This window comes from Abramis brama (assembly GCF_963993115.1).
Source record: "Abramis brama genome assembly, chromosome: 9".
NCBI classification, from domain to species: Eukaryota; Metazoa; Chordata; class Actinopteri; order Cypriniformes; family Leuciscidae; genus Abramis; species Abramis brama.
This window is the reverse complement of record NC_139971.1, coordinates 10,350,297-10,369,739: the sequence shown is the minus strand read 5'-3', so window position 1 is coordinate 10,369,739 and position 19,443 is coordinate 10,350,297. Positions and strand designations below refer to the sequence as shown.

The 19,443-nt window shown below is 36.8% G+C and overlaps 1 protein-coding gene across 1 annotated transcript; it reads left to right on the top strand.

Annotated features, from left to right (window-relative positions):
• Positions 1 to 3,613: 3,613 nt before the first annotated feature.
• Positions 3,614 to 17,486, top strand: acadl (acyl-CoA dehydrogenase long chain). The gene is made up of 11 exons (XM_084124089.1): positions 3,614 to 3,829; positions 4,652 to 4,828; positions 4,942 to 5,079; positions 6,328 to 6,492; positions 6,655 to 6,721; positions 9,191 to 9,355; positions 9,461 to 9,562; positions 9,985 to 10,098; positions 11,772 to 11,899; positions 14,398 to 14,484; positions 17,021 to 17,486. Exons 1-11 carry the CDS (start codon positions 3,738 to 3,740, stop codon positions 17,112 to 17,114), a joined length of 1,329 nt encoding a protein of 442 aa, XP_083980215.1. The 5' UTR covers positions 3,614 to 3,737; the 3' UTR covers positions 17,115 to 17,486.
• The last annotated feature ends 1,957 nt before the right edge of the window (positions 17,487 to 19,443 follow it).

The following is a 19,443-nucleotide window of genomic DNA, read 5'->3' as shown; positions in this document are numbered from 1 at the left end:
GTTTGGTTACCCCTATTTTTCAAAATATTTTCTTTTGTGTTCAGCAAAAGAAAGAAATTCATACAGGTTTGGAACAACTTGATGGTGTGTAAATGATGACAGAATTTTCATTTTTGGGTGAACTAGCCTATCCCTTTAAATACCTTTGTTTTGTACCCTTCTGAAACTACATCTTTATCATCTGGACCTTAATGTTACAAATATGCCAGGGTAGGTTTATTTCAGGATATATAAGCTGTATGCAAATTGCGCACTGTCTGAGTAGGTACTACATTTTAATTTGAACTTACTTTGTGACCGTTAAAAAAGTGTGTAGTGCTATGAATGTAATCCGGACGTACTACATCCGCCATGTTGTCATTATCATGTGACCTACCAGAGTCAGTTGCGTCCCTTTCACCTCCATTCATAAATTCTCTCCTGTGGGATGGATGCTTTACTTTCCCATGAGGCCACAGGGATGAGCTTTTGTGACACATTCTCTAAGTCATCACAATGGGAACATGCCATTTACCTATAGACAGTGTTTCAGATTTCACAGAATGAAAACATCCTGTAAAAAAAATCCATATCTTAACCATTTTTTTCCTCTCATATTTAGGTTAATATAATATTAATTTGCCTTTTTACAACATAATTCCAACATTAAACTATATTAGCTATAATGTGAAAGTAGAATGTTCACTTAAAAAACTAAAACGTCAATGTTTCATTTAGTTTACTTACTATAAATAAAGAAAACCTTTATGGTTGTAGTGCTATGTCCAGTGTTACTTTTAAAAGTTATGCATTACAATATTGCGTTACTCCCTAAGAAAGTAACTAATTGCGTTACTTAGTTACTTTAGCTACTTATCAGAAGTAATGCGTTAAGTAAGTTACTTTTGTGCTAATTTTTTCTCACCTGAGCTGGGCTTGCCTAGCCTGACTACGTCAGACTTCGTACTTCCGCTCAATTTCATTTCGCAACTGTACTCAGTCTAAGACAGCGTAATAGCTTTCCGTTTTCCTCCGGCCTGAAAACAGCCGGCCAATCAACGAACAGAGGGCGGGCTGAGAGCCGTGACGACGTAGACACTGATTGTACCGTGGATGCGTAGATTTACTTCACATAATCTGCAAAAGTCGTTCACAGCCATGTTCACTCCGGTATTTCGCTCGATGGTTTTGTTTTCGCATCATACATGTGTTTACAGTGGAAGTTAGATGCGGCTGAGCATGCGCATAACACACGCCATAACCAAACGTTATGTGATTGGCTTACGGGTAACCAATGATTTTAAACTTCAGACAAGCGCCCGCTCGCGAGAAAGAAAACGCTTTTCAATTATGCCATGCCAGACTCGAAGCAAAGCGAAGTAGCAGAGTTTGGTATTAGCAGGCTAGGGCTTGCCTGCTTGTTTTTAAATAACAACAACAAAACAAGTTCTATTTTTGGAAAATGTAAAGGCCAAAAGTGAAATGAATAAGCCTCATGCTGAAGGAAATGCAAATTATGTACAGTAGAGGGCGCAGCTCAAACAAACCTGACAGCTGTGCTGACATTCTGGATTACAGAAGAATAAGACACAGGAGAAGAAAGACTCTTAATTCAGCAAAGAAAGAGACACAAATGTGATGTTTGTCTAAAGTAATTTTAGCTGGTTGAATTGGATCGTCAAAGCTTATCAGCAAATACATTGGTTAATAAAGTGAGATTAAATACTTAAAGTACATTTGTATTATTTAACACATTTAATGGTTACACTTTTTTGATGGTCCCTTTTACACATTCTGTTGACTATAATATTTTCTAAAAAAAAACAAGGAACTCCCGCACACTATCAATATTTGAAAATGAGTATCAAGTATTGATAGTGTGTGGGAGTTCCTTGTGTTTTTTTTTTAGATTTTTGACCTACCCATTTGGTCTTTTTTCCCACGCACCTATCACCTGCAGGTGTACGATGGTGATTGCCAATTGACTTTAATATTTTTTAAAATAAAGAATTAGCAGATATTAAGCAGACACTAATACAATACTCTAATGAGAGTGAGTTGACACATAGGTGCAACGTCACAGTCAACAAAATGTTCAAAGAGGACCATCAAAATAAAGTGTTACCTATTTCATTATTGTAGGTTTGCGTAATATTCTAATAGTCTAGAACTACTAACTCACGTTAATACGTTACCCTCAACACTGGTTATGTCTTTTTCAAATACATGAAATGCTATGCATGTATGCATTGTATTTTCTGTTATGAACTAAGACAGCAGAAAAATGGATAAAACCCACAATAGTATCTGCAGTCAGTAAAGCTTGCTGACTCTGGTGTCAAGCGAAAATACTACTATTTTACCTAAATGGTTTCTTTCTTTTTTTTCTTTTTTTCTTATTGTTTTATTGTTTATGTGTCTTTAAGATGCTTTCAGTTGTCATTGGCACATTTATAAGATTTATTTACTTATCAAGGCATGACCTCAGATTGATTTTATTTTGTATGTCTTGATATGGCACTGTGCCTATTTGTGAAAGTGGGACAGAGTTCAGTCGACTCTTCTCTGTGAGTCGGAAAACAACAGGCTCTTTGTTCTGATTCTTCATTAGCGCTGCTCCACATGTTCTGCACTGCATCAGTCTCTCAGCCTGTGACACTCAGTATCCGCATCATTAGGAAGATGAGGCTTTTCTTGTTGAAGTAATGCAGGTTCTAATTATTATCATTACATACAAGCTGAGAACTCAATGATACAGCGTTGATAAAACAAAACAAAGTCTTTTCTTTCTTCATTCAGTATTTTAGGATAAAAGATGACACAAACATTCACAAAGAGGACTGTGTCTACACAATTATTTTTAGAAATGAATATATTATATAAATAATTGTAAGAGAAGACTGCATATGTGTTCAAATAAAGATTTTTGGTTGTGTTTATTTTTAGTGTCCTGTAGAGGTCACTGATGTCTTCTCTCTAGAAGGGTGGACAGAGATTTGAGAGAAATTGATTATGTTCGTCGTTCTACAAGACACATCATACTGAATTAAAAAGAAATGCTTTCATTTGCAAGTCGTTTTTACATCTATCAAACCTGCAAGTGTTAGTGAGCAAGCTTCAAGTTGATGGAAAAAGGGGGAAATTTACCTCAAATGTCAGATTTGTATTGGCAAATATCTTGGTGTCAGTTATTCCAATGACAAAACATTCAAAATACATCTGTAAAAATACTGTACTTATACCACGCAACTTGTTATAACTGCCTTAATGAGATCATTGTTTCTGCTACATGAATACATGATTAGCTAACTGCATTTATTATTATTATTATTATTACCTTAGAACTGTACATTTCTGACATACTGACATTAGCCTACTTGGACATAGTCACCTCTCATAACAAATTACTCTAAAATGTAATGTCACATGCGTTTTCTGTAAGACTGCTTTAAAGCGATGCATTGTGAAAAGTGCTATACAAATAAATGTGAATTTAATTTAATTTTACTTTTTAGAAAATTAAAATTTAACACGTGTTTTTCCATTATCCATCGTGAATTACAGTCATGCCATTAGTGCAGCTTCAAATGTAATGTTACCAACACAATTAATGTAATGAGACTCTTATTTTGACATATTGCCTTTATGTATTCTTTTAGACGGAAGTGTTTTTCAGTAACTAGAGTAAAGTTCACGGACAGTATTCGACCTGTCAAAAATTTATCTGCAGCGTTTTAGTCGATCACCTGCACTTCAGTATGTTTGCACTTAAGACACTACGGAGTTTTTCTCCTGCGACTAAAAATGTTTATCTGCAAGGTAAACAGGCTTTTGCCGTGACTATGTCTAGGTGAGTCATTTTCTTTATTGTTTTCATCAACAGTTTCTCCCATACTTTTTTTTTTTTTTTTTTACTTCTAAACAAAACCGTAATAATTAATTATTATTAAAATAGGTAGGTGTTGTAACTATAACTTTATTGTAAAAAAAAAAAATGCTTAAATCAGTAAAGTACCTCTAAAACAATACATTTATTGTCTTGTAAAATATAGTATAATCTTTATTTTGTATGGTAAGTCAACATAGTTGACCAAATAACAGGTTTTAACTCTAGCAATTTTATATTTTTTCTCCCCTGTTAAAATTACTAATCTTCTACAGAAAATAATCTTTACCGATCCATTTCCCCTTAAATTATGTATTTGCAGTAGCAGATACTTTTCAATATTACTTGGGGCACCATTTTCATCAGACATGTTGAATTTATGTTATCATAAAGTGGATAGCTTTCAATAAAATGATGGAAAGGGGTCAAAAGTAAATCACCTCATGGTGGTTTGGTTGTAACGTCACATCCTGAGTTGTTAGAAATAGCTTTTTGTGAAACAAAACGGGTTAATCAGAGTGTTAATATGTGCATTTTCAAATGGCACTGGTGTTTCCCATGTGTTTTTCACAGTGAAATTAGAATGCAAATTAATAGAACGTTTTGAAGAATATTACACTCACAAAAAAGTACCAAAAGTAGTATTATCATGCTTTTCTGTATATGGACCGTTGTTTTTGTTAAAGTACCTTGGAGTGCCACATAAATGCAATGGTATGCGAATATATTTCTAATATTAAAAGAACTATAGCCAAGTCTATTTTAAGGTGTTAATTTGATTCCCAGAATGCAGCATGCGGAGCTCCAGCATGGGGAAACAGCAGCACCTTTTCGACCTGAAACATCCATGGCCAAGACCCTGATGGACATCGGCACCAGACGGATCTTCTCTGAGGAACACGACCTGTTCCGTCAGAATGTGCGGCGCTTCTTTCAAGAGGAAGTTGTTCCATATCACACTCAGTAAGTCACCAGTTTGTCTTTCTTGAACCATCTCATCCTGATTGTGAGATGTAATAGATACAGGATGAAAATGTGGTACAGTCTTAAATGTATGTGCTTGTGCTTGCTTATAGGTGGGAGAAGGCTGGTGAGGTCAGCAGAGAGGTTTGGGAAAAGGCTGGAGAACACGGATTGCTGGGAATATATACACCTGAGGAGCATGGAGGAATCGGAGGAGACCTCCTGTCGGCTAATATTGTGTGGGAGGAGCAGTGAGTAACCCTGCCCTCACCTGTCTGTCACAGTAACTCCTCCCCTACCTGTCTGACCCTACAGTAGATTGGGAAAAATTCTTAATTTTAAAATGTGTAAACAGTCGTTATATGGACCCTAATAATCTGTTTGTAATCAGACTAGTAGCCCAGTCCAAATAAAACAAGTCACATTTAACCACGTCAATTGTAATGAACTTGCCAAATCCGATTTGAATTTCATTAGGGTTGTAAGGTGTGTGTTTAAACCTTTTCAATAGGAGATGTAAACACTTGATTGGATTGAAAACCAAAACTGGAAAGTTCTTCACATGTGCAATGACATAGAAATGGTATAATGATGTATGATGCACAGAACGAGCTCCCATGCTGGGAATCGAATGAACACCTTAAAATAGACTTGGCTATAGTTCTTTACATTTTTGAATATAGTGTCATAAATGTCTTTCTAAAATTCTCCTTCCTTCCACTTATCATCTGTGAAGTGGTGCAGGACAACGTTCTCTCATCCACAGATGCCTTGTTTTGGGCGCGGGAAGGGGGCATTTTTACTCTTTGTCTCTTTGTCTTCAAATTAGCACACAAAATAAATATTAAGTCTGTTTTTTGTTTTGTTTTTAACAAAGAAAAGTCAAAATAATTACCACAGTCATCAATACAAATTTTAATTTTGGCACCACAAAACAAAACAAACGCCACAAAATGTCCTACATATTACATTCCGGAAACTTAAAATAGTAATGAAAGGAAATGTAATAGTTAGGAATATGGACATATGGGGATAGGAATATTGAATAATAGATGCTGACATAAATGAAAGTTAATTTATTAAATATCATTCTTTTAAATCTATATTAAAATATTTGTACAGGTGACATTTCCAAGCATTGATTATTGATATGAATATCATCTAATGTTTCTTGAAATGCATGTAATCTGCAGGATATTTTTGGGTAATTATTTAAAAATAGGCCTACACTTAAAGAAATGATATGATTTACAGCAGTCATATGTTATGTTTTTTTATGATTCCATTGTAATTCTACTTCCTTTAAAGTAAAATTTGAAGTGCAATTCTGTGTCCTTCATGCTGCCTCAATTCAAATTCAGGACTGGAATTTTTAAAATGCAATTCGCTTCTGAATGGTGCACCACCCTGATTGTATTGAGTTCAGTTTACCCCTTGGCTTTGTGTGTCTGTGTGTGTGTTGTAATGTAGCAGGTGTTCTGGCTCTGTTTGTGTTGTAGAATGTACTGTAACTGCAGTGGTCCTGGGTTCTCTCTCCACTCTGAGATTGTAATGCCTTATATCAGTCACTATGGCACTAAGGCTCAGATCGAGCGCTATATTCCACAGATGACTGCTGGGAAATGCATCGGGGCCATCGCTATGACAGAACCTGGAGCCGGCAGGTGGGATTCAGTGCAGGCATGACATTAAAGAATAAATGGCACTTTAGTTCCTCGGATGGGTGAACAAATGAACTTGACTTTTAAAGATACAAAGTCATATTGTGATATATTCTTTAGTTCACTGAGTCATCCCGGTTCACGTCTTCTATTTTCTCTATGAAGTGACCTTCAAGGAGTGAAGACGTATGCAAAAAAAGATGGAACTGACTGGATTCTTAATGGAAGCAAGGTATGAACAATGGCAAGTGATGCAAAGATTTGATCAATCAATCAATCTTAATTTATATAGCACCTTTCAAACTAATCCAATGCAAGTGATTGACAAGTGTAATCAAGTGATTGACACAAAATACAAGCAATTAAAATAATACAACAATAGTTTATAATAAAACATTTAAATGTGTTAGAATAGAATTAAAAAAGAATGATCAACAATCAAATGTTTATAAAGCAAACTAGAATAGAAATACAGTACCTGCCAAAAGTTTGGAATCATTAATTTTTTTATGTTTTAAAAAAGAAGAATCTTATGCTCGCCAAGGCTGCATTTATTTGAACAAAAATACAGTAAAAACAGTAATATTAGATAGATGTTGAGAACTGTTGTGCTGCTTAACATTTTTGTGGAAATGGTGATACTTTTTCAGGATTCTTTGATCAATAGAAAGTTCAATGAACATATTAAATTTATTTATTACATTTTTTAAAGCATTTTTTACATATAAATCCCCCCCCAAAGTTCAGGGGCATCCAGTTCACCTCTGTGAGAAACGCTGATTCTCCTGTCAGAGATGGATGTCCTACTGGCGAAGGGCGCGATCTAGCCGGTCCCTCCAGCCGCTATGAAGGCGGGGTTCTACAGCGCATACTTCACTGTACCCAAGAAAAGCGGTGGGTTATGGCCAATCTTGGACCTGTGAGTTCTGAACCGGCCCTTCATAGGTTACCGTTCTGAATGTCTCGATTCTCCCTCGACACAGGCCGTTCCTTCGCTTTGCGTTCGAGGGTCAAGCATATCAGTACAAAGTCCTCTCGTGACTTTGTTCTCTCGTGAGTTCCCTTGGGGCTGTCCCTGTCTCCCTGAGTCTTCACAAAAGTCGCGGAGGGGGCCCGTGTTCCCCTGAGAGAACGCGGCGTTCGCATCCTCAACTATCTCGACGACTGGTTTATACTGGCCCAGTCACGTGAGCAGTTGTGCGAACACAGGGACATGGTGCTCAGTCACCTCAGCCAGTTGGGACTTCGGGTCAACTGGAGAAAGGGCAAACTCTCCCCTGTGCAGTGGATCTCTTTTGTCGGTATGGAGGTGGACTCTGTCAACCAGACGGCATGCCTCACAGAGGAACGTGTTCAGTCAGTGTTGATCTGCTTGAATTGGTTCAAAGGCAGGACAAGTGGCCCCACTGACGTTATTTCAGAGGTTCCTAGGGCATATGGCAGCCACAGTAACACAGCTCGGTTTGCTTCATATGAGGCATGCTATTGTATCCATGGATTCCTCTACCACTGGCTGGGAAGCCATGTACAACGGGCATGCAGTCTCAGGGATTTGGACGGGTCCCTAACGATGCACATCAACTGCCTCAAGTTGCTAGCAGTACGTCTTGCACTGGGCCGCTAAAAGGGCCAGGGCAAACACGTATTGGTCATTGGACATTGGATATTAACCGCCAAGGTGGTATACGCTCCCGTTGCATGTCGCAACTCGCCCGCCATCTCCTATACCTCCTACCGCATCTGAGGTCGCTTCGTGCCATTCACATTCCGGCCGTGATCAGTCGTGCAGCCGACAAGCTCTCACGACAGCCTGTGCTTCCGGAAGAGTGGAGACTCCATCCCAAGGTGGTCCAGCTGATCTGGAGACGTTTCGGAGTTTGCACTGGCACACAGCTTCGCAAATATGCGTTCCCCCCAGTGAGCCTTCTCGCAAAGACACTGTGCAAAGTCAGGGAGGACGAGGAGCAGGTCTTGTTAGTGGCACCCTATTGGCCAAATCGGACCTGGTTCCCAGAACTCTCACTCCTTGCGGCAGCCCCTCCGTGGCGCATTCCTCTCAGCGAAAACCTGAATATTCGATGCACCTGCTGCTCATTTATACCCGTACTGCGGGGTGGAGCGGCAGATGCAAATCTCACATGTACATTGGCTCGTTTAGTTACACTCGAAGTAGATTGGTAGATCTCTAGCGAGATTCCCAATTCGTCGGTTCACTTCCGATGCAACATATGCAACATATGTAACCAAGACGTTCTTCCACAACTAAGAACTGCACAACATTTGAAACTTAGATGGCATCTAAATCTACTTTTTATTCCAAGTGGTATCTCTTCCTACTACATGCGCCAGTGGGTGGCCAAAAGGGGTGATGATGAAATAGACATTGATCTGTCTATGCAGGCTGATGTTCTGTCTTGGGCTGATGTTTTCATCTCTGTTACATAAGAAAGAAGAGGAATTACAAAACAAGTTGTTTTGGCAGTTTGATTTCAGTAAAAACTGTTCATAGACTACGCAAAAGTTTTGAGTTCTCTCGTATTTAAATTTTTAGGTGAACTACTGCTTTTTTATATTTTATTAAATATTATATAAAGTTGAGAGAGTGCAGAGTGACTCTTTTGCAGATTAGTTGGTAGACTGTTATGCATATTCTTGAATTTTCCATCAGGTTTTGTCTTCTATTTCTGTCACTTTTTTTCAGGTGTTCATCACAAATGGCTGGATGAGTGATGTAGTGATTGTAGTTGCCGTGACTAACCGTGAAGCGAAGACAGCAGCTCACGGAATCAGTCTGTTCCTGGTTGATGGTGGCACTAAGGGCTTCCAAAAGGGCCGCAAGCTGGAGAAGCTCAGGCTCAAAGCTCAGGTGCCTCCTGAATCCTTTTTATATAAATAACAACTGTTGAATATAATTTATTGAAACATTATAGAGGTCTGGTTATAAATATATTGGGTTTTTGTTTCTGTGCAGGATACAGCCGAGCTGTTTTTTGAGGATGTGCGTTTGCCCGCTGAAGCTTTGTTGGGTCAGGTCAATAAAGGATTTTATTATCTGATGAATGAGCTGCCACAGGTATAACAGTGAAAGCACAAATCTTCTACGTTCTAGCTCTGAAGGAAACTGACTGCCTTCAGAAGTTTAAATGGTATTTTTGTTTCTTCTGACCTCTGTATAATGCATAATACTGTAAGTCATGTTTATAAGCTCTGTGTGCTTTTGTAGAAGAATCTAAATAGTATTGAGTATTATTTACATTATTAGAGTTGATCTCCCCCTTCTTTTAACTTCAGCACCCAACCAATTCCCCCTCACATATTGCATCTGTCTGTGATGATCTTTTGTACATGGATTGCATTGTCAGTAGAATATATCAAAATATGAAGGGAATAAGATACTGCAAATTTGAACAGTTCTACAAATAGGCCGACACACCATTATGTAATAGGAATAGGGAGAGATTTCAGTCATTTTTTCCTTCTCTGTCATTTTTGCAGGAACGCCTTCTTATAGCAGCCATGGGCCTTGCCAGCTGTGAATTCATGTTTGAAGAGACAAGGAACTATGTAATGCAGCGGAAGGCATTTGGCAAGACCATCTCTGACCTGCAGGTAAATATTAAAAGGGTCTTTTTTTTTTTTTAAAGGGGTCATACAATTGTTCTTAATTTGCTTTTATTTTTTTCAATTACTGTATTTGAGGGAAGGGGAACAGACAAGAAATGTCCATGTTATTAGTATTTAAACAATCATTATAATACTGTTTTATCTATTAGAAACAAAGAGGCTTTTCTGTTAGTTGAGCACAAAGAGTATTTGTTTGGAAGTCTTTCTATTACACAGTTTGCCCAATTTTGTGTTAGCCTTTCATCAAATACTGAAAATCTTTCTGTCAACTATAAATAAGTAATATATATATATATATATATATATATATGTATGTATGTATGTATATATGTATATATATATATATATATATATATATATATATATATATATATATATATATATATATATATATATATATATACAGCGGGGGAAATAAGTATTGAATAAGTATAAGTATTATAAGTATTATATTTACTGAGAAAAATTATGACGTGTTCAATACTTATTTCCCCCGCTATATATATATATATGTATGTCAGAGCAGAAACCAAATCTGATGCTCTCTGTATGTTTTTACGTCGTCTCAGGCACTTAATGTAAATGGCATGAAAGATCGAAATATCTGAAAAAAAAAAAAAAACATCAATTTACCTGCCCATAGACCCTTCCCTCTGAAGAAATCAGGACAGAAGTGTTTGAAAGTGGACAAAAGAGACGGATTAAAACACCAGATGTAAACGGGAATGTGTCTCCCTCGTCTACTTGTAATCCGATCAACCAAAACGCATCTTAATACCAGGTGTAAACAGGGCCTATTTACCTACTTCACATGTGAACTGAGATACAGCACTCTCGAGTCTAATATAGTTTAGAGCTGTTCCATTCTTTTATATTAGCCTCATTGACAGATTCAAAAACAATCTGCTATGAAATATGCTGCATAAGCTATTAAGATTACACTGAAATGACCAGGGAAGAAACTTCAGATGGATCTGCAGAGTTGCAGGTGCTACACATTACCAGCAAGAGCAAAGATCTGGTGAACTTTAACCTACATTACTCTTATCATTAGTTCTTCTGGTGATTAGTGTCTGCCCTACTTCCAATTTATTATCTCATCGTCTTTGGGCAGACCAAGATTAAAAACACTAAAACACTTTATAGGCCTTATTGACATTTAAATGTGTATGGTTATAGGGTTTGATGACAGAAATCCAGCCATTTCAGTATGAGAGAATTTTTAGTTTAGTTAGTTTCAATTAATGATTTGTTAGACTCTAGGAATTGTTTGTATAGTACGATTGGACTATTTTCATAGTATTATCAGCTGTCTTATCTCAATAAAGGAAAATTTGATTCTTCATGGTATGACCCCTTTAAAAAAAAACTTTCAGTTGTATTGAGTTTCTGTGCCAGATCCTCGTAATTAGTTTCCTCATTTGTTTACTCTGCTTTTAACCTCACGTAAGGTCACAGCCACACTCTCACTTTGTAACTGTATCCCTCCATCCTGCCGGCAGTTTTAGACAGATGGTCAGAGAAATTAAATAAGCTCCATTATGTTGTTCATTTGTGCATATGGATGAGTAGAATCAGTGAGGTCTAAATCAGGTTTGCACTAATAACAGCTCATCATCATCATCAAAACTATCTGTGATTGTCTATCTGTCTTTCAGGTGGTGCAGCACAAACTGGCTGAGTTGAAGACGGACATCTGTGTTGGTCGAGCTTTCATTGACAGCTGCCTTCAGCTCCACAGTGAGAAGAAGCTGGACTCTGGCACAGCATCCATGGCCAAATATTGGTGAGTCTTTTGTTGAGTAAACCTACTGAACACTTTTGTTTGGCACTTTTGAAACTGCTTAACGAAGCTTCGTAAACTTTTGTACTCCCCAAGTAACGTTATTGCAGCAAATGAGGCTTTGTCACGTCATACTGTTTCCTAATGTTTCAAATGTCTTGCATTAGGGCGAAATTTCACAACGGCTTCAAGTTACTGATGCGAAATCGCAGCATTGACCATTAGAAAGCAGCCTGATTTGAAAGTGACTTCTGTGTCACAAAATAAACACAACAAAAACACAGCAGTGAGAAAACAGCAGTTAAGAAAGCATCTGATCTTAGCAATGCTGATATGTTTGCACCAGCTCTGCAATTTAACACACAGTGTCTCTTTCAATTAGAATTACAACTTTAATTTCTACTATTAAGCAGCTCTCCAGTGTGTTTCATATTTTCATTCGCATCTGACCGCGACGGCCTGAACAGAAGTAAGCTAAGAAGGCGGTGCCTCTCAACCACACCCATTTATCACGGAAATGATACTTTCATGAAAACATTTGCAATAGTTTTTTTGAACGGTGCCAGAGTATGCATGTGGTGTTTCAAGCACTTTGAAACAGTGAATCATTTTGTAAAGAAATTGGGAGTTTCAAAAATGTTCACTTCTCCCATCACTACTGAACACTATAGTACTGTCAAAAGCTGATGTCTTATGATGGGCTGCACGATATTGGGGAAAAAAATGACATTCAATATTTTGTTTATCTGCAATATATATTGCGATTATGAAAACAATTTCACCAGATGACTTGAATAGCTCTATTTGGAAAGAATTAATCGTTCTAGAATGTAATTACGAGGCGCTGAGATGGCAATTTTGACAATTTTGCGTGTGTGTCCTTTCAAGCACAAGAAGAACTGAATTTGGTGTGTGTGCGCACACCACCAGACTCACCACCATAACCAGTGTGTGAGTTCTCTTTCGTGTGTTCTTACACTAAACTCGCTTGAATGTTTAAACTAACTGGACTTAAAAATGTGAAAATGATAAACTTCCACTCTCGCTTTTTCACTTTTTCAACTTGTTAGTCTGTAATGTTGCTGTTTGAGCATAAAACAGATCTGCAAGGTTACAAAGCTCAAAGTCCACTCCAAAGGGAGATATTTTATTTAACAGATTCCACTTTTTAAGAACTACAACAAAACGGCTCGTTTGGACTACAATGCATTCTTTCCAGATTTTATGAAGTCATAATGTTACTTATTTAAATTATAATAAAATAATTAAAGGAATACCCAGACGAGGCCTGGTTGAGCTGCACAAGGGAAGATAAAGAGTGTTGTTGCTGTTTTTTAAACCCTGGAAAATGGCTGACTAACTTAGAGTGGTTTATTTATTTTGAACACTGTTCCTGAACATTATAACCCATTGTTCGTCTGTGCGCTGCACATTTTACGGAGAACAGCAGACAGACAGAGTAGAATGCAGGCTACCCTCAAAAGCTTATTCAGAAAGATGTAGCTGTTCCCATTTTGTCAGGACAATCTGTTGTTTATGGATCACAACTTGTAAGTATGTCTTATTTGTCTTATTTATTATTTGTAGTTGTGTTTTCTATTAACAGTTCCAGTTATAAGCTTTATGTAACTGCTATTATAGCTATGATGTAAACGAAGGGCAAAGCTTTGCCTCTGCTAACCTGATAACTAACATTACAGTATTGATGTAGTGTTTACTGTAGCTTTTGTAAGCTCTTGCTTTTGTAAGACTGTTCACCGCCCCGTAGGAAAATTATCCATGATTTTGTAATTGATTACGGTTTGTATTACCATTGTTTTCCGACAAATATGGTTAAATGGCGGATAGTATCTATAAGAAAATGACAAAAAAAACATACCACTCTTGTTCGCTAACATTGTCGGGGTCTGAATCGGGCTCGAATTGGTTTGAAATAGACGCCATCCTTAATATTTACACTAGAGAAGAACTTGCGGTTATGAAAGGGCGGGACATTTCCCAAACACGTGCTAAGTGGTGCCAATCACAACACACTGGGCCAGCTAACCAATCACAATACATTTCGTATTTCGGAAGAAGGGGCTTCATCGAAAACGACGTGTTCGAGACAGACTGGGGAGAGAGGAGCTGTAATAATGTAAAATATGTGAAAAATAATGATTTTTTTAACAATCAAGCATGAAAATAAATTCTAGTACAGCCCAAAAACAAAATCAGGACTTCGTAAAAAGGCATAATAGGACCCCTATTACATTGCAATTAATATGCAAATCGCATGTATTCTGAACCGTGGGACCTGGTCCGTATTGATAACTGATCAACTACAATCCCACTTACACTGTGTTTGACATTGCACATCCATGATAGTCACATTGCAGGATGTGCAATCGCGATACCGATGCTGAAACGATATATTGTGCAGCCCTAATTTGGATTTGTTTCATGTTAAGATTTGTTTCATGTTAAATACTAATTGTGAATGTGTCTTTTTCCCTCCTCAGGGCGACAGATTTGCAGAATAGAGTTGCCACTCAATGCCTGCAGCTTCACGGAGGATGGGGCTACATGTGGGAGTATCCAATAGCCAAGTGAGTAACAGTCACTGAGTAACATCAGCAGCGTCTACTTTGCCCTTGTAACCAGAATGCAATGTTTGTTCGATGACAGTGATTGCAAACAGTGGTTGAAGGGATAGTTTACCCACAAATGAAAATTCTGTCATCATGCGTTCCTACCCCAAATTAATTCCTTCTATTAAACACAAAAGAAAAAAAAATAGAATGTCCAAGCTGCAAGGACGCGAGTTTTACTTATTTATACAGATTTTAGTATTTTCCAACCTGAAGGATGAATAATGTAAATTGCATTAATCCGAGGCAGAAAAAATGCTGCATTTTCAAATGCATTACATGTGAGCAGATCATGATAAAAACAAGAGAAGTTATTGTAATTTAACTGTTCTGCAGTACAATAATATTATTGTAATTGTAATATATTTATTGATTTGTTTAATTTTATAATTGAAATCATAAAATAAAATTATTTTTAGTACTACTACTAGTAGTACTACTACTAATAAAACTGAAAATTGTAGTTGTAGTCATATTAAATGTGGAAAAATAGGTTTTCCTTTCATTCCTTTTTTGTCATTAGCTGATCATATGCCTAAAACTGCTTTTGTCCATTCATGGGGACTGGTGCTGTCAGTGACAAAAAAAGAATAATACAAGTGGTTTATTCTTATATATAACATGTGAACTATATTCTTACTCTTCAGCGGTCATATGATAGCTTTGTGTAAAAAAAAAAAGTTTCAAATTTAAGTTAGTAGTTATTCACTGAAAAAAAAAAAAAAAAAAAAAATAGCAGCTTGATTACAGAGCCCCTAAAGGCGACATGGTGATGGGAAAAATACGAGATGGGAGGAAAAAAAATATGAGATGGTTTTGCATTCTCTAGCAAAAGTTTGCATTACCCCCGAGATTCTTTGGGGAACGCAAACATTGTGCGAACAAACGCAAAGTTTCTTGGGGAACGCAAAACATTTGCGAGAGAACACAAAAGCATCGACTTCTTATTTTTCCTACCATCCTATATTTGTCCCATCACCATGTCTTGAGCGTAGCTTGACAGCCCATGTAGGGCTCGCTGTGTGTGTACATCCGACCCCGCCCACATACAGGTGTGATGTGAGAAGCCACGCCCATGTCCCCCATTTGTTGTATGTAGGTTTCCGATTGAAAGGGTTTTTAGGCGTAAGGGTATAGGTTTTGCGGTCTGTCATAAAAAAAGAGAAATATAAGAAGTAAATGAAAAAGAACGAGGTGTGAGGTGTTACATCTTCTCAGTGATTCTTCCTATTTCAAAGGTAATGAGGAAGCGTTTTTTTTATTTTTTTTTATCCCCCAAACCAGAAGAAATCCCACCCTGCTGCTGATTTCATTGGTTAAGGTTACAGTGACGGGTAGGTTTAGGGATCAGTGTTTGATGTAGGCAATCAGTAATGTGATTTGGGGGGGGGGAATCAAGCTAATGAGAAGGTGACGTATTTGGATACGGGCGTGGCTTCTGATGTCACACTTGGATGTGGGCCGAGACGCTTCTCTGACAGCTTGAAATAGCATGTTCAGTTGTTTTTCTAATATCCAGCAGAGGGCGTGTTTCTCTCAGCTCTGCACTGTCACACCATCTCACACTCTTTAAATGGGTTCATTTGAAATGTCAAAAAATGCTTTTGTGCATTGTGAAAACACTTTTAAATAGCCTTTCCATGGAAGCTACAGTTTGATCATGTAGTTATCAAGAGTGACTAATCAGAAATCAGATAGTGGATATTTGTATATTTTGCTGGCAGCAGTTGGACCCTGTGTAGGTGTGAAATGCCTCTTTCAGAACCTCCCGGGATATTTATATATACATTTAAAAACCTGCTAGTGTTTAATAAAGGCTCAATTTTGAATATTCAATATAAATAGTTTTTAGATTTTTAAATTACATATCTCTAAGATGAAATGAAAAAAATTGGATCATTAAGAGTTTTTGCTTTTTCTTTCATGACAATTAGGCACATTTTCTTATTTTTGTTAGTGTACATTTCTGGTGTTTGTTAGTTTAATGTAAGATAAATATATATATTATTTATATTGTGAAGTATTTGTAGAAATTTGCAGTATTCCTTATGTTGATTTACATTTTAGAAAGCATTGTATTATAGCTTTTTATTGTAATACATGTGTATTCAGGGTTATTGGGACACTTTTTGCTATTGAGATGACTTGGAAAAAGTGTCTCAATCAACCTGTATTCACCATACATGAGAATCATAATTAATAATTGCAAAATAAAAAAATGTCTTGATGAATTAGGGTTATTAGAATTTCCCCATTATAATAATGAAAGTTTGAGGGGGAAATGTGCTTGCCATGAAAATGTCACAATGTGAAATATCTTAATGGTCTTAAAAATAAGCTTCAATTAAAATAGTGAATTTATTTTTTCCTTTGTTCTTGAGGTGAAATATGACCTGGAAATTCTTGAGATTCACCCAGCCAGACTTTGTCTCTTGACCCATACATAAAAGGCAGCAGAAAAGTTTTAATGACTGTCTCATGTTCTCTCTTTCAGGGCTTTTGCAGACTCCAGAGTTCAACCCATCTATGGAGGAACCAACGAGATCATGAAAGAACTCATCTCACGCAACATTGTTAGCAAAAAATAAATACAGGAAAAATGAACAAGGTGAGAGTTTGATTTGGTGCCTCTAATGTCTCCTAGATGGTTGATTATTAAAAAAAAAAGATCTCAGATGAGTGATTTAACACAGTGTTATGTAAATGTTAATGTCATGTGACAGACTGTTGATATCATATGGTGTCCCCAGAGAGAATGTCTCTTCTGTTTGTGACTCTATGCTGTATGTATAGATAATTTAAGAAACATTTGCCTTCCAGGTGAACAATTTGCACCACTTAAGAACAGTAAAAATGTTTTTTAGTTGTAAAGTTCAGTTATTTTGAAGAGATTTGATTGTTCGATATGTGAATACCATCTCTTTTGTACTACTTAATCTTTATAAAGACATTTCTAAAGATGGCTCTTCTGTTCTTTTATCCCACAATGTGATTCCCTTTTTAAAGGACACCTTCAGGAAACTAAAAACAGTGAATTTTAATCATGCACTGTTATGATTCGTGTAAACAAAGAGAGTCTGTGTAAGTGTGTGTGTGTTTTATGAGTCTCTGGCTGGCTGGCGTGTTCATAGTGAATCATGGAGCAGAGGTGGGTGGTCTGTGAGAGTTGGTGGGTGTTATAAAGAGATTTAAAACCAGAGTGTTCAACTCTTTCTCAATCCCGCCCTCTTTCTGTCATGGGTATAATTATAGATCAGTTTTCCTTTTATTCAAAGATATTCAAATATAGAGACATGCTATGGAAGTTCAGAGCAACTATAGATTAGACAGAGGAGAGAAAATCGACTTTCAAAAGCAAGTTTGACTGCCGGTCAGAAGATCAAAGTCATGATTCTCTAACAAATCGTTCTATTGAAGCGATCATTTTTAATGATTCGATTGAACTCCTTGGTAAAGCATTTGTAAATCTCAGGATTATCTATCTACCCTATTTTCTGTGAATGTGCAAGACTTCCGATTCATTAGCTGCTATCGGTAAATGACTAAGAATAACAAAATGCAGTAAACAGTAAAACTATTTGCTTTACAAACTAGTGTGATTATGATTTTATGATAATAAATTAAAATAATATGATATCAAATAGGCCTACCAGTTTGCAATATCAAGCAGCATTGACAAAGTCCAGATTGACAAAATCAAGTCCCGCCTCAGGCTATATTTCTTCTTGTTCTAAAAGCCTCGGCTATATATGGAAGCTTGTTGTCCGCCACGGAATGAACAATACAAAAGGTAATTGTGTCTTAATCTCACAATTCTGACTTTTTTTCACAATTAAGAGTTTACATCCCGCAATTCTGAGAATTGCAAGTTAAAAAATAAACACAATTGCAAGATATAAACTCGCAATTGTGAGAAAAAAGTCAGAATTGCAGACTTTTATTAGAAAAGAAGTCACCTCACAATTTTGACATTTTCTCGCAATTGTGAGTTTGTGTCTCGCAGTTCTGACTTTATTACGTGCAACTGCGAGTTTATATCTTGCAATTCTGAGAGAAAAAAAACTGACTTTCTCGTAATTGCAAGTTTAGATGTCACAATTACCTACCAGTTACTTAAAAATGACTAATTAGTAATTACCAACTACTTAAAAATTCCTTTACATTTTTTTATTCAGTGGCAGAAACAAGCTTCTATAGCCATACTGTAGGCCTACGTCACTATGTAGGGAAGAAAAAAAACTATTGCAACTTCCGTTTCATGGACGAGTTGGATAAGGGAGATCTATCTTATTCGAAGAAAAATTAAAAAAAATAAAAATTAAAAGGTTGGTACTCAAACTATAACCAAAGCGACATTTAAGACAATATTTTGTTCAAGCATGCTGTAAAATCTTCTTAGCAAAATTAAAGTGACAGACTAACACAAACTAACACATTTGTGCAAGAAAATATAAAACTCTATCTAAAACACCCACATTTTTTATGACCACAATTTAGAAAACATTGTGATGATATCATTAAGCAAGTATTTATTTCACAAATGTACAGATTTAAGACACTTAATCTTGCAGCGAAAACATCTTTGAGTGACGAATCAAACCATCAGTTTAATCGATTTGAACTGTTCGAGTGCTATTTAAAAAAACACTTCGCCTCCCCTGAAGGCAGCAAAACCCCTGCTTTGATCAGCGCTTTGTCATTCATCTTACTTAGGTTCCCCAGTTAGTGCACACTGTGTGGGTTTTTTTGAGTGCGTGTGTTGATTTGTAGCCTGTTGTTGCCTAACAGCCTGCCATGTCTTTTATTTTCTTTAATAACCCAATTATTTAATCTCTGAGCAACCCGACTCATGCTGTCTGCTGCTACAGCTAAATTTGGACTCTCAGTCGCACATTCTCGATCTGTGAAGCCACTGGA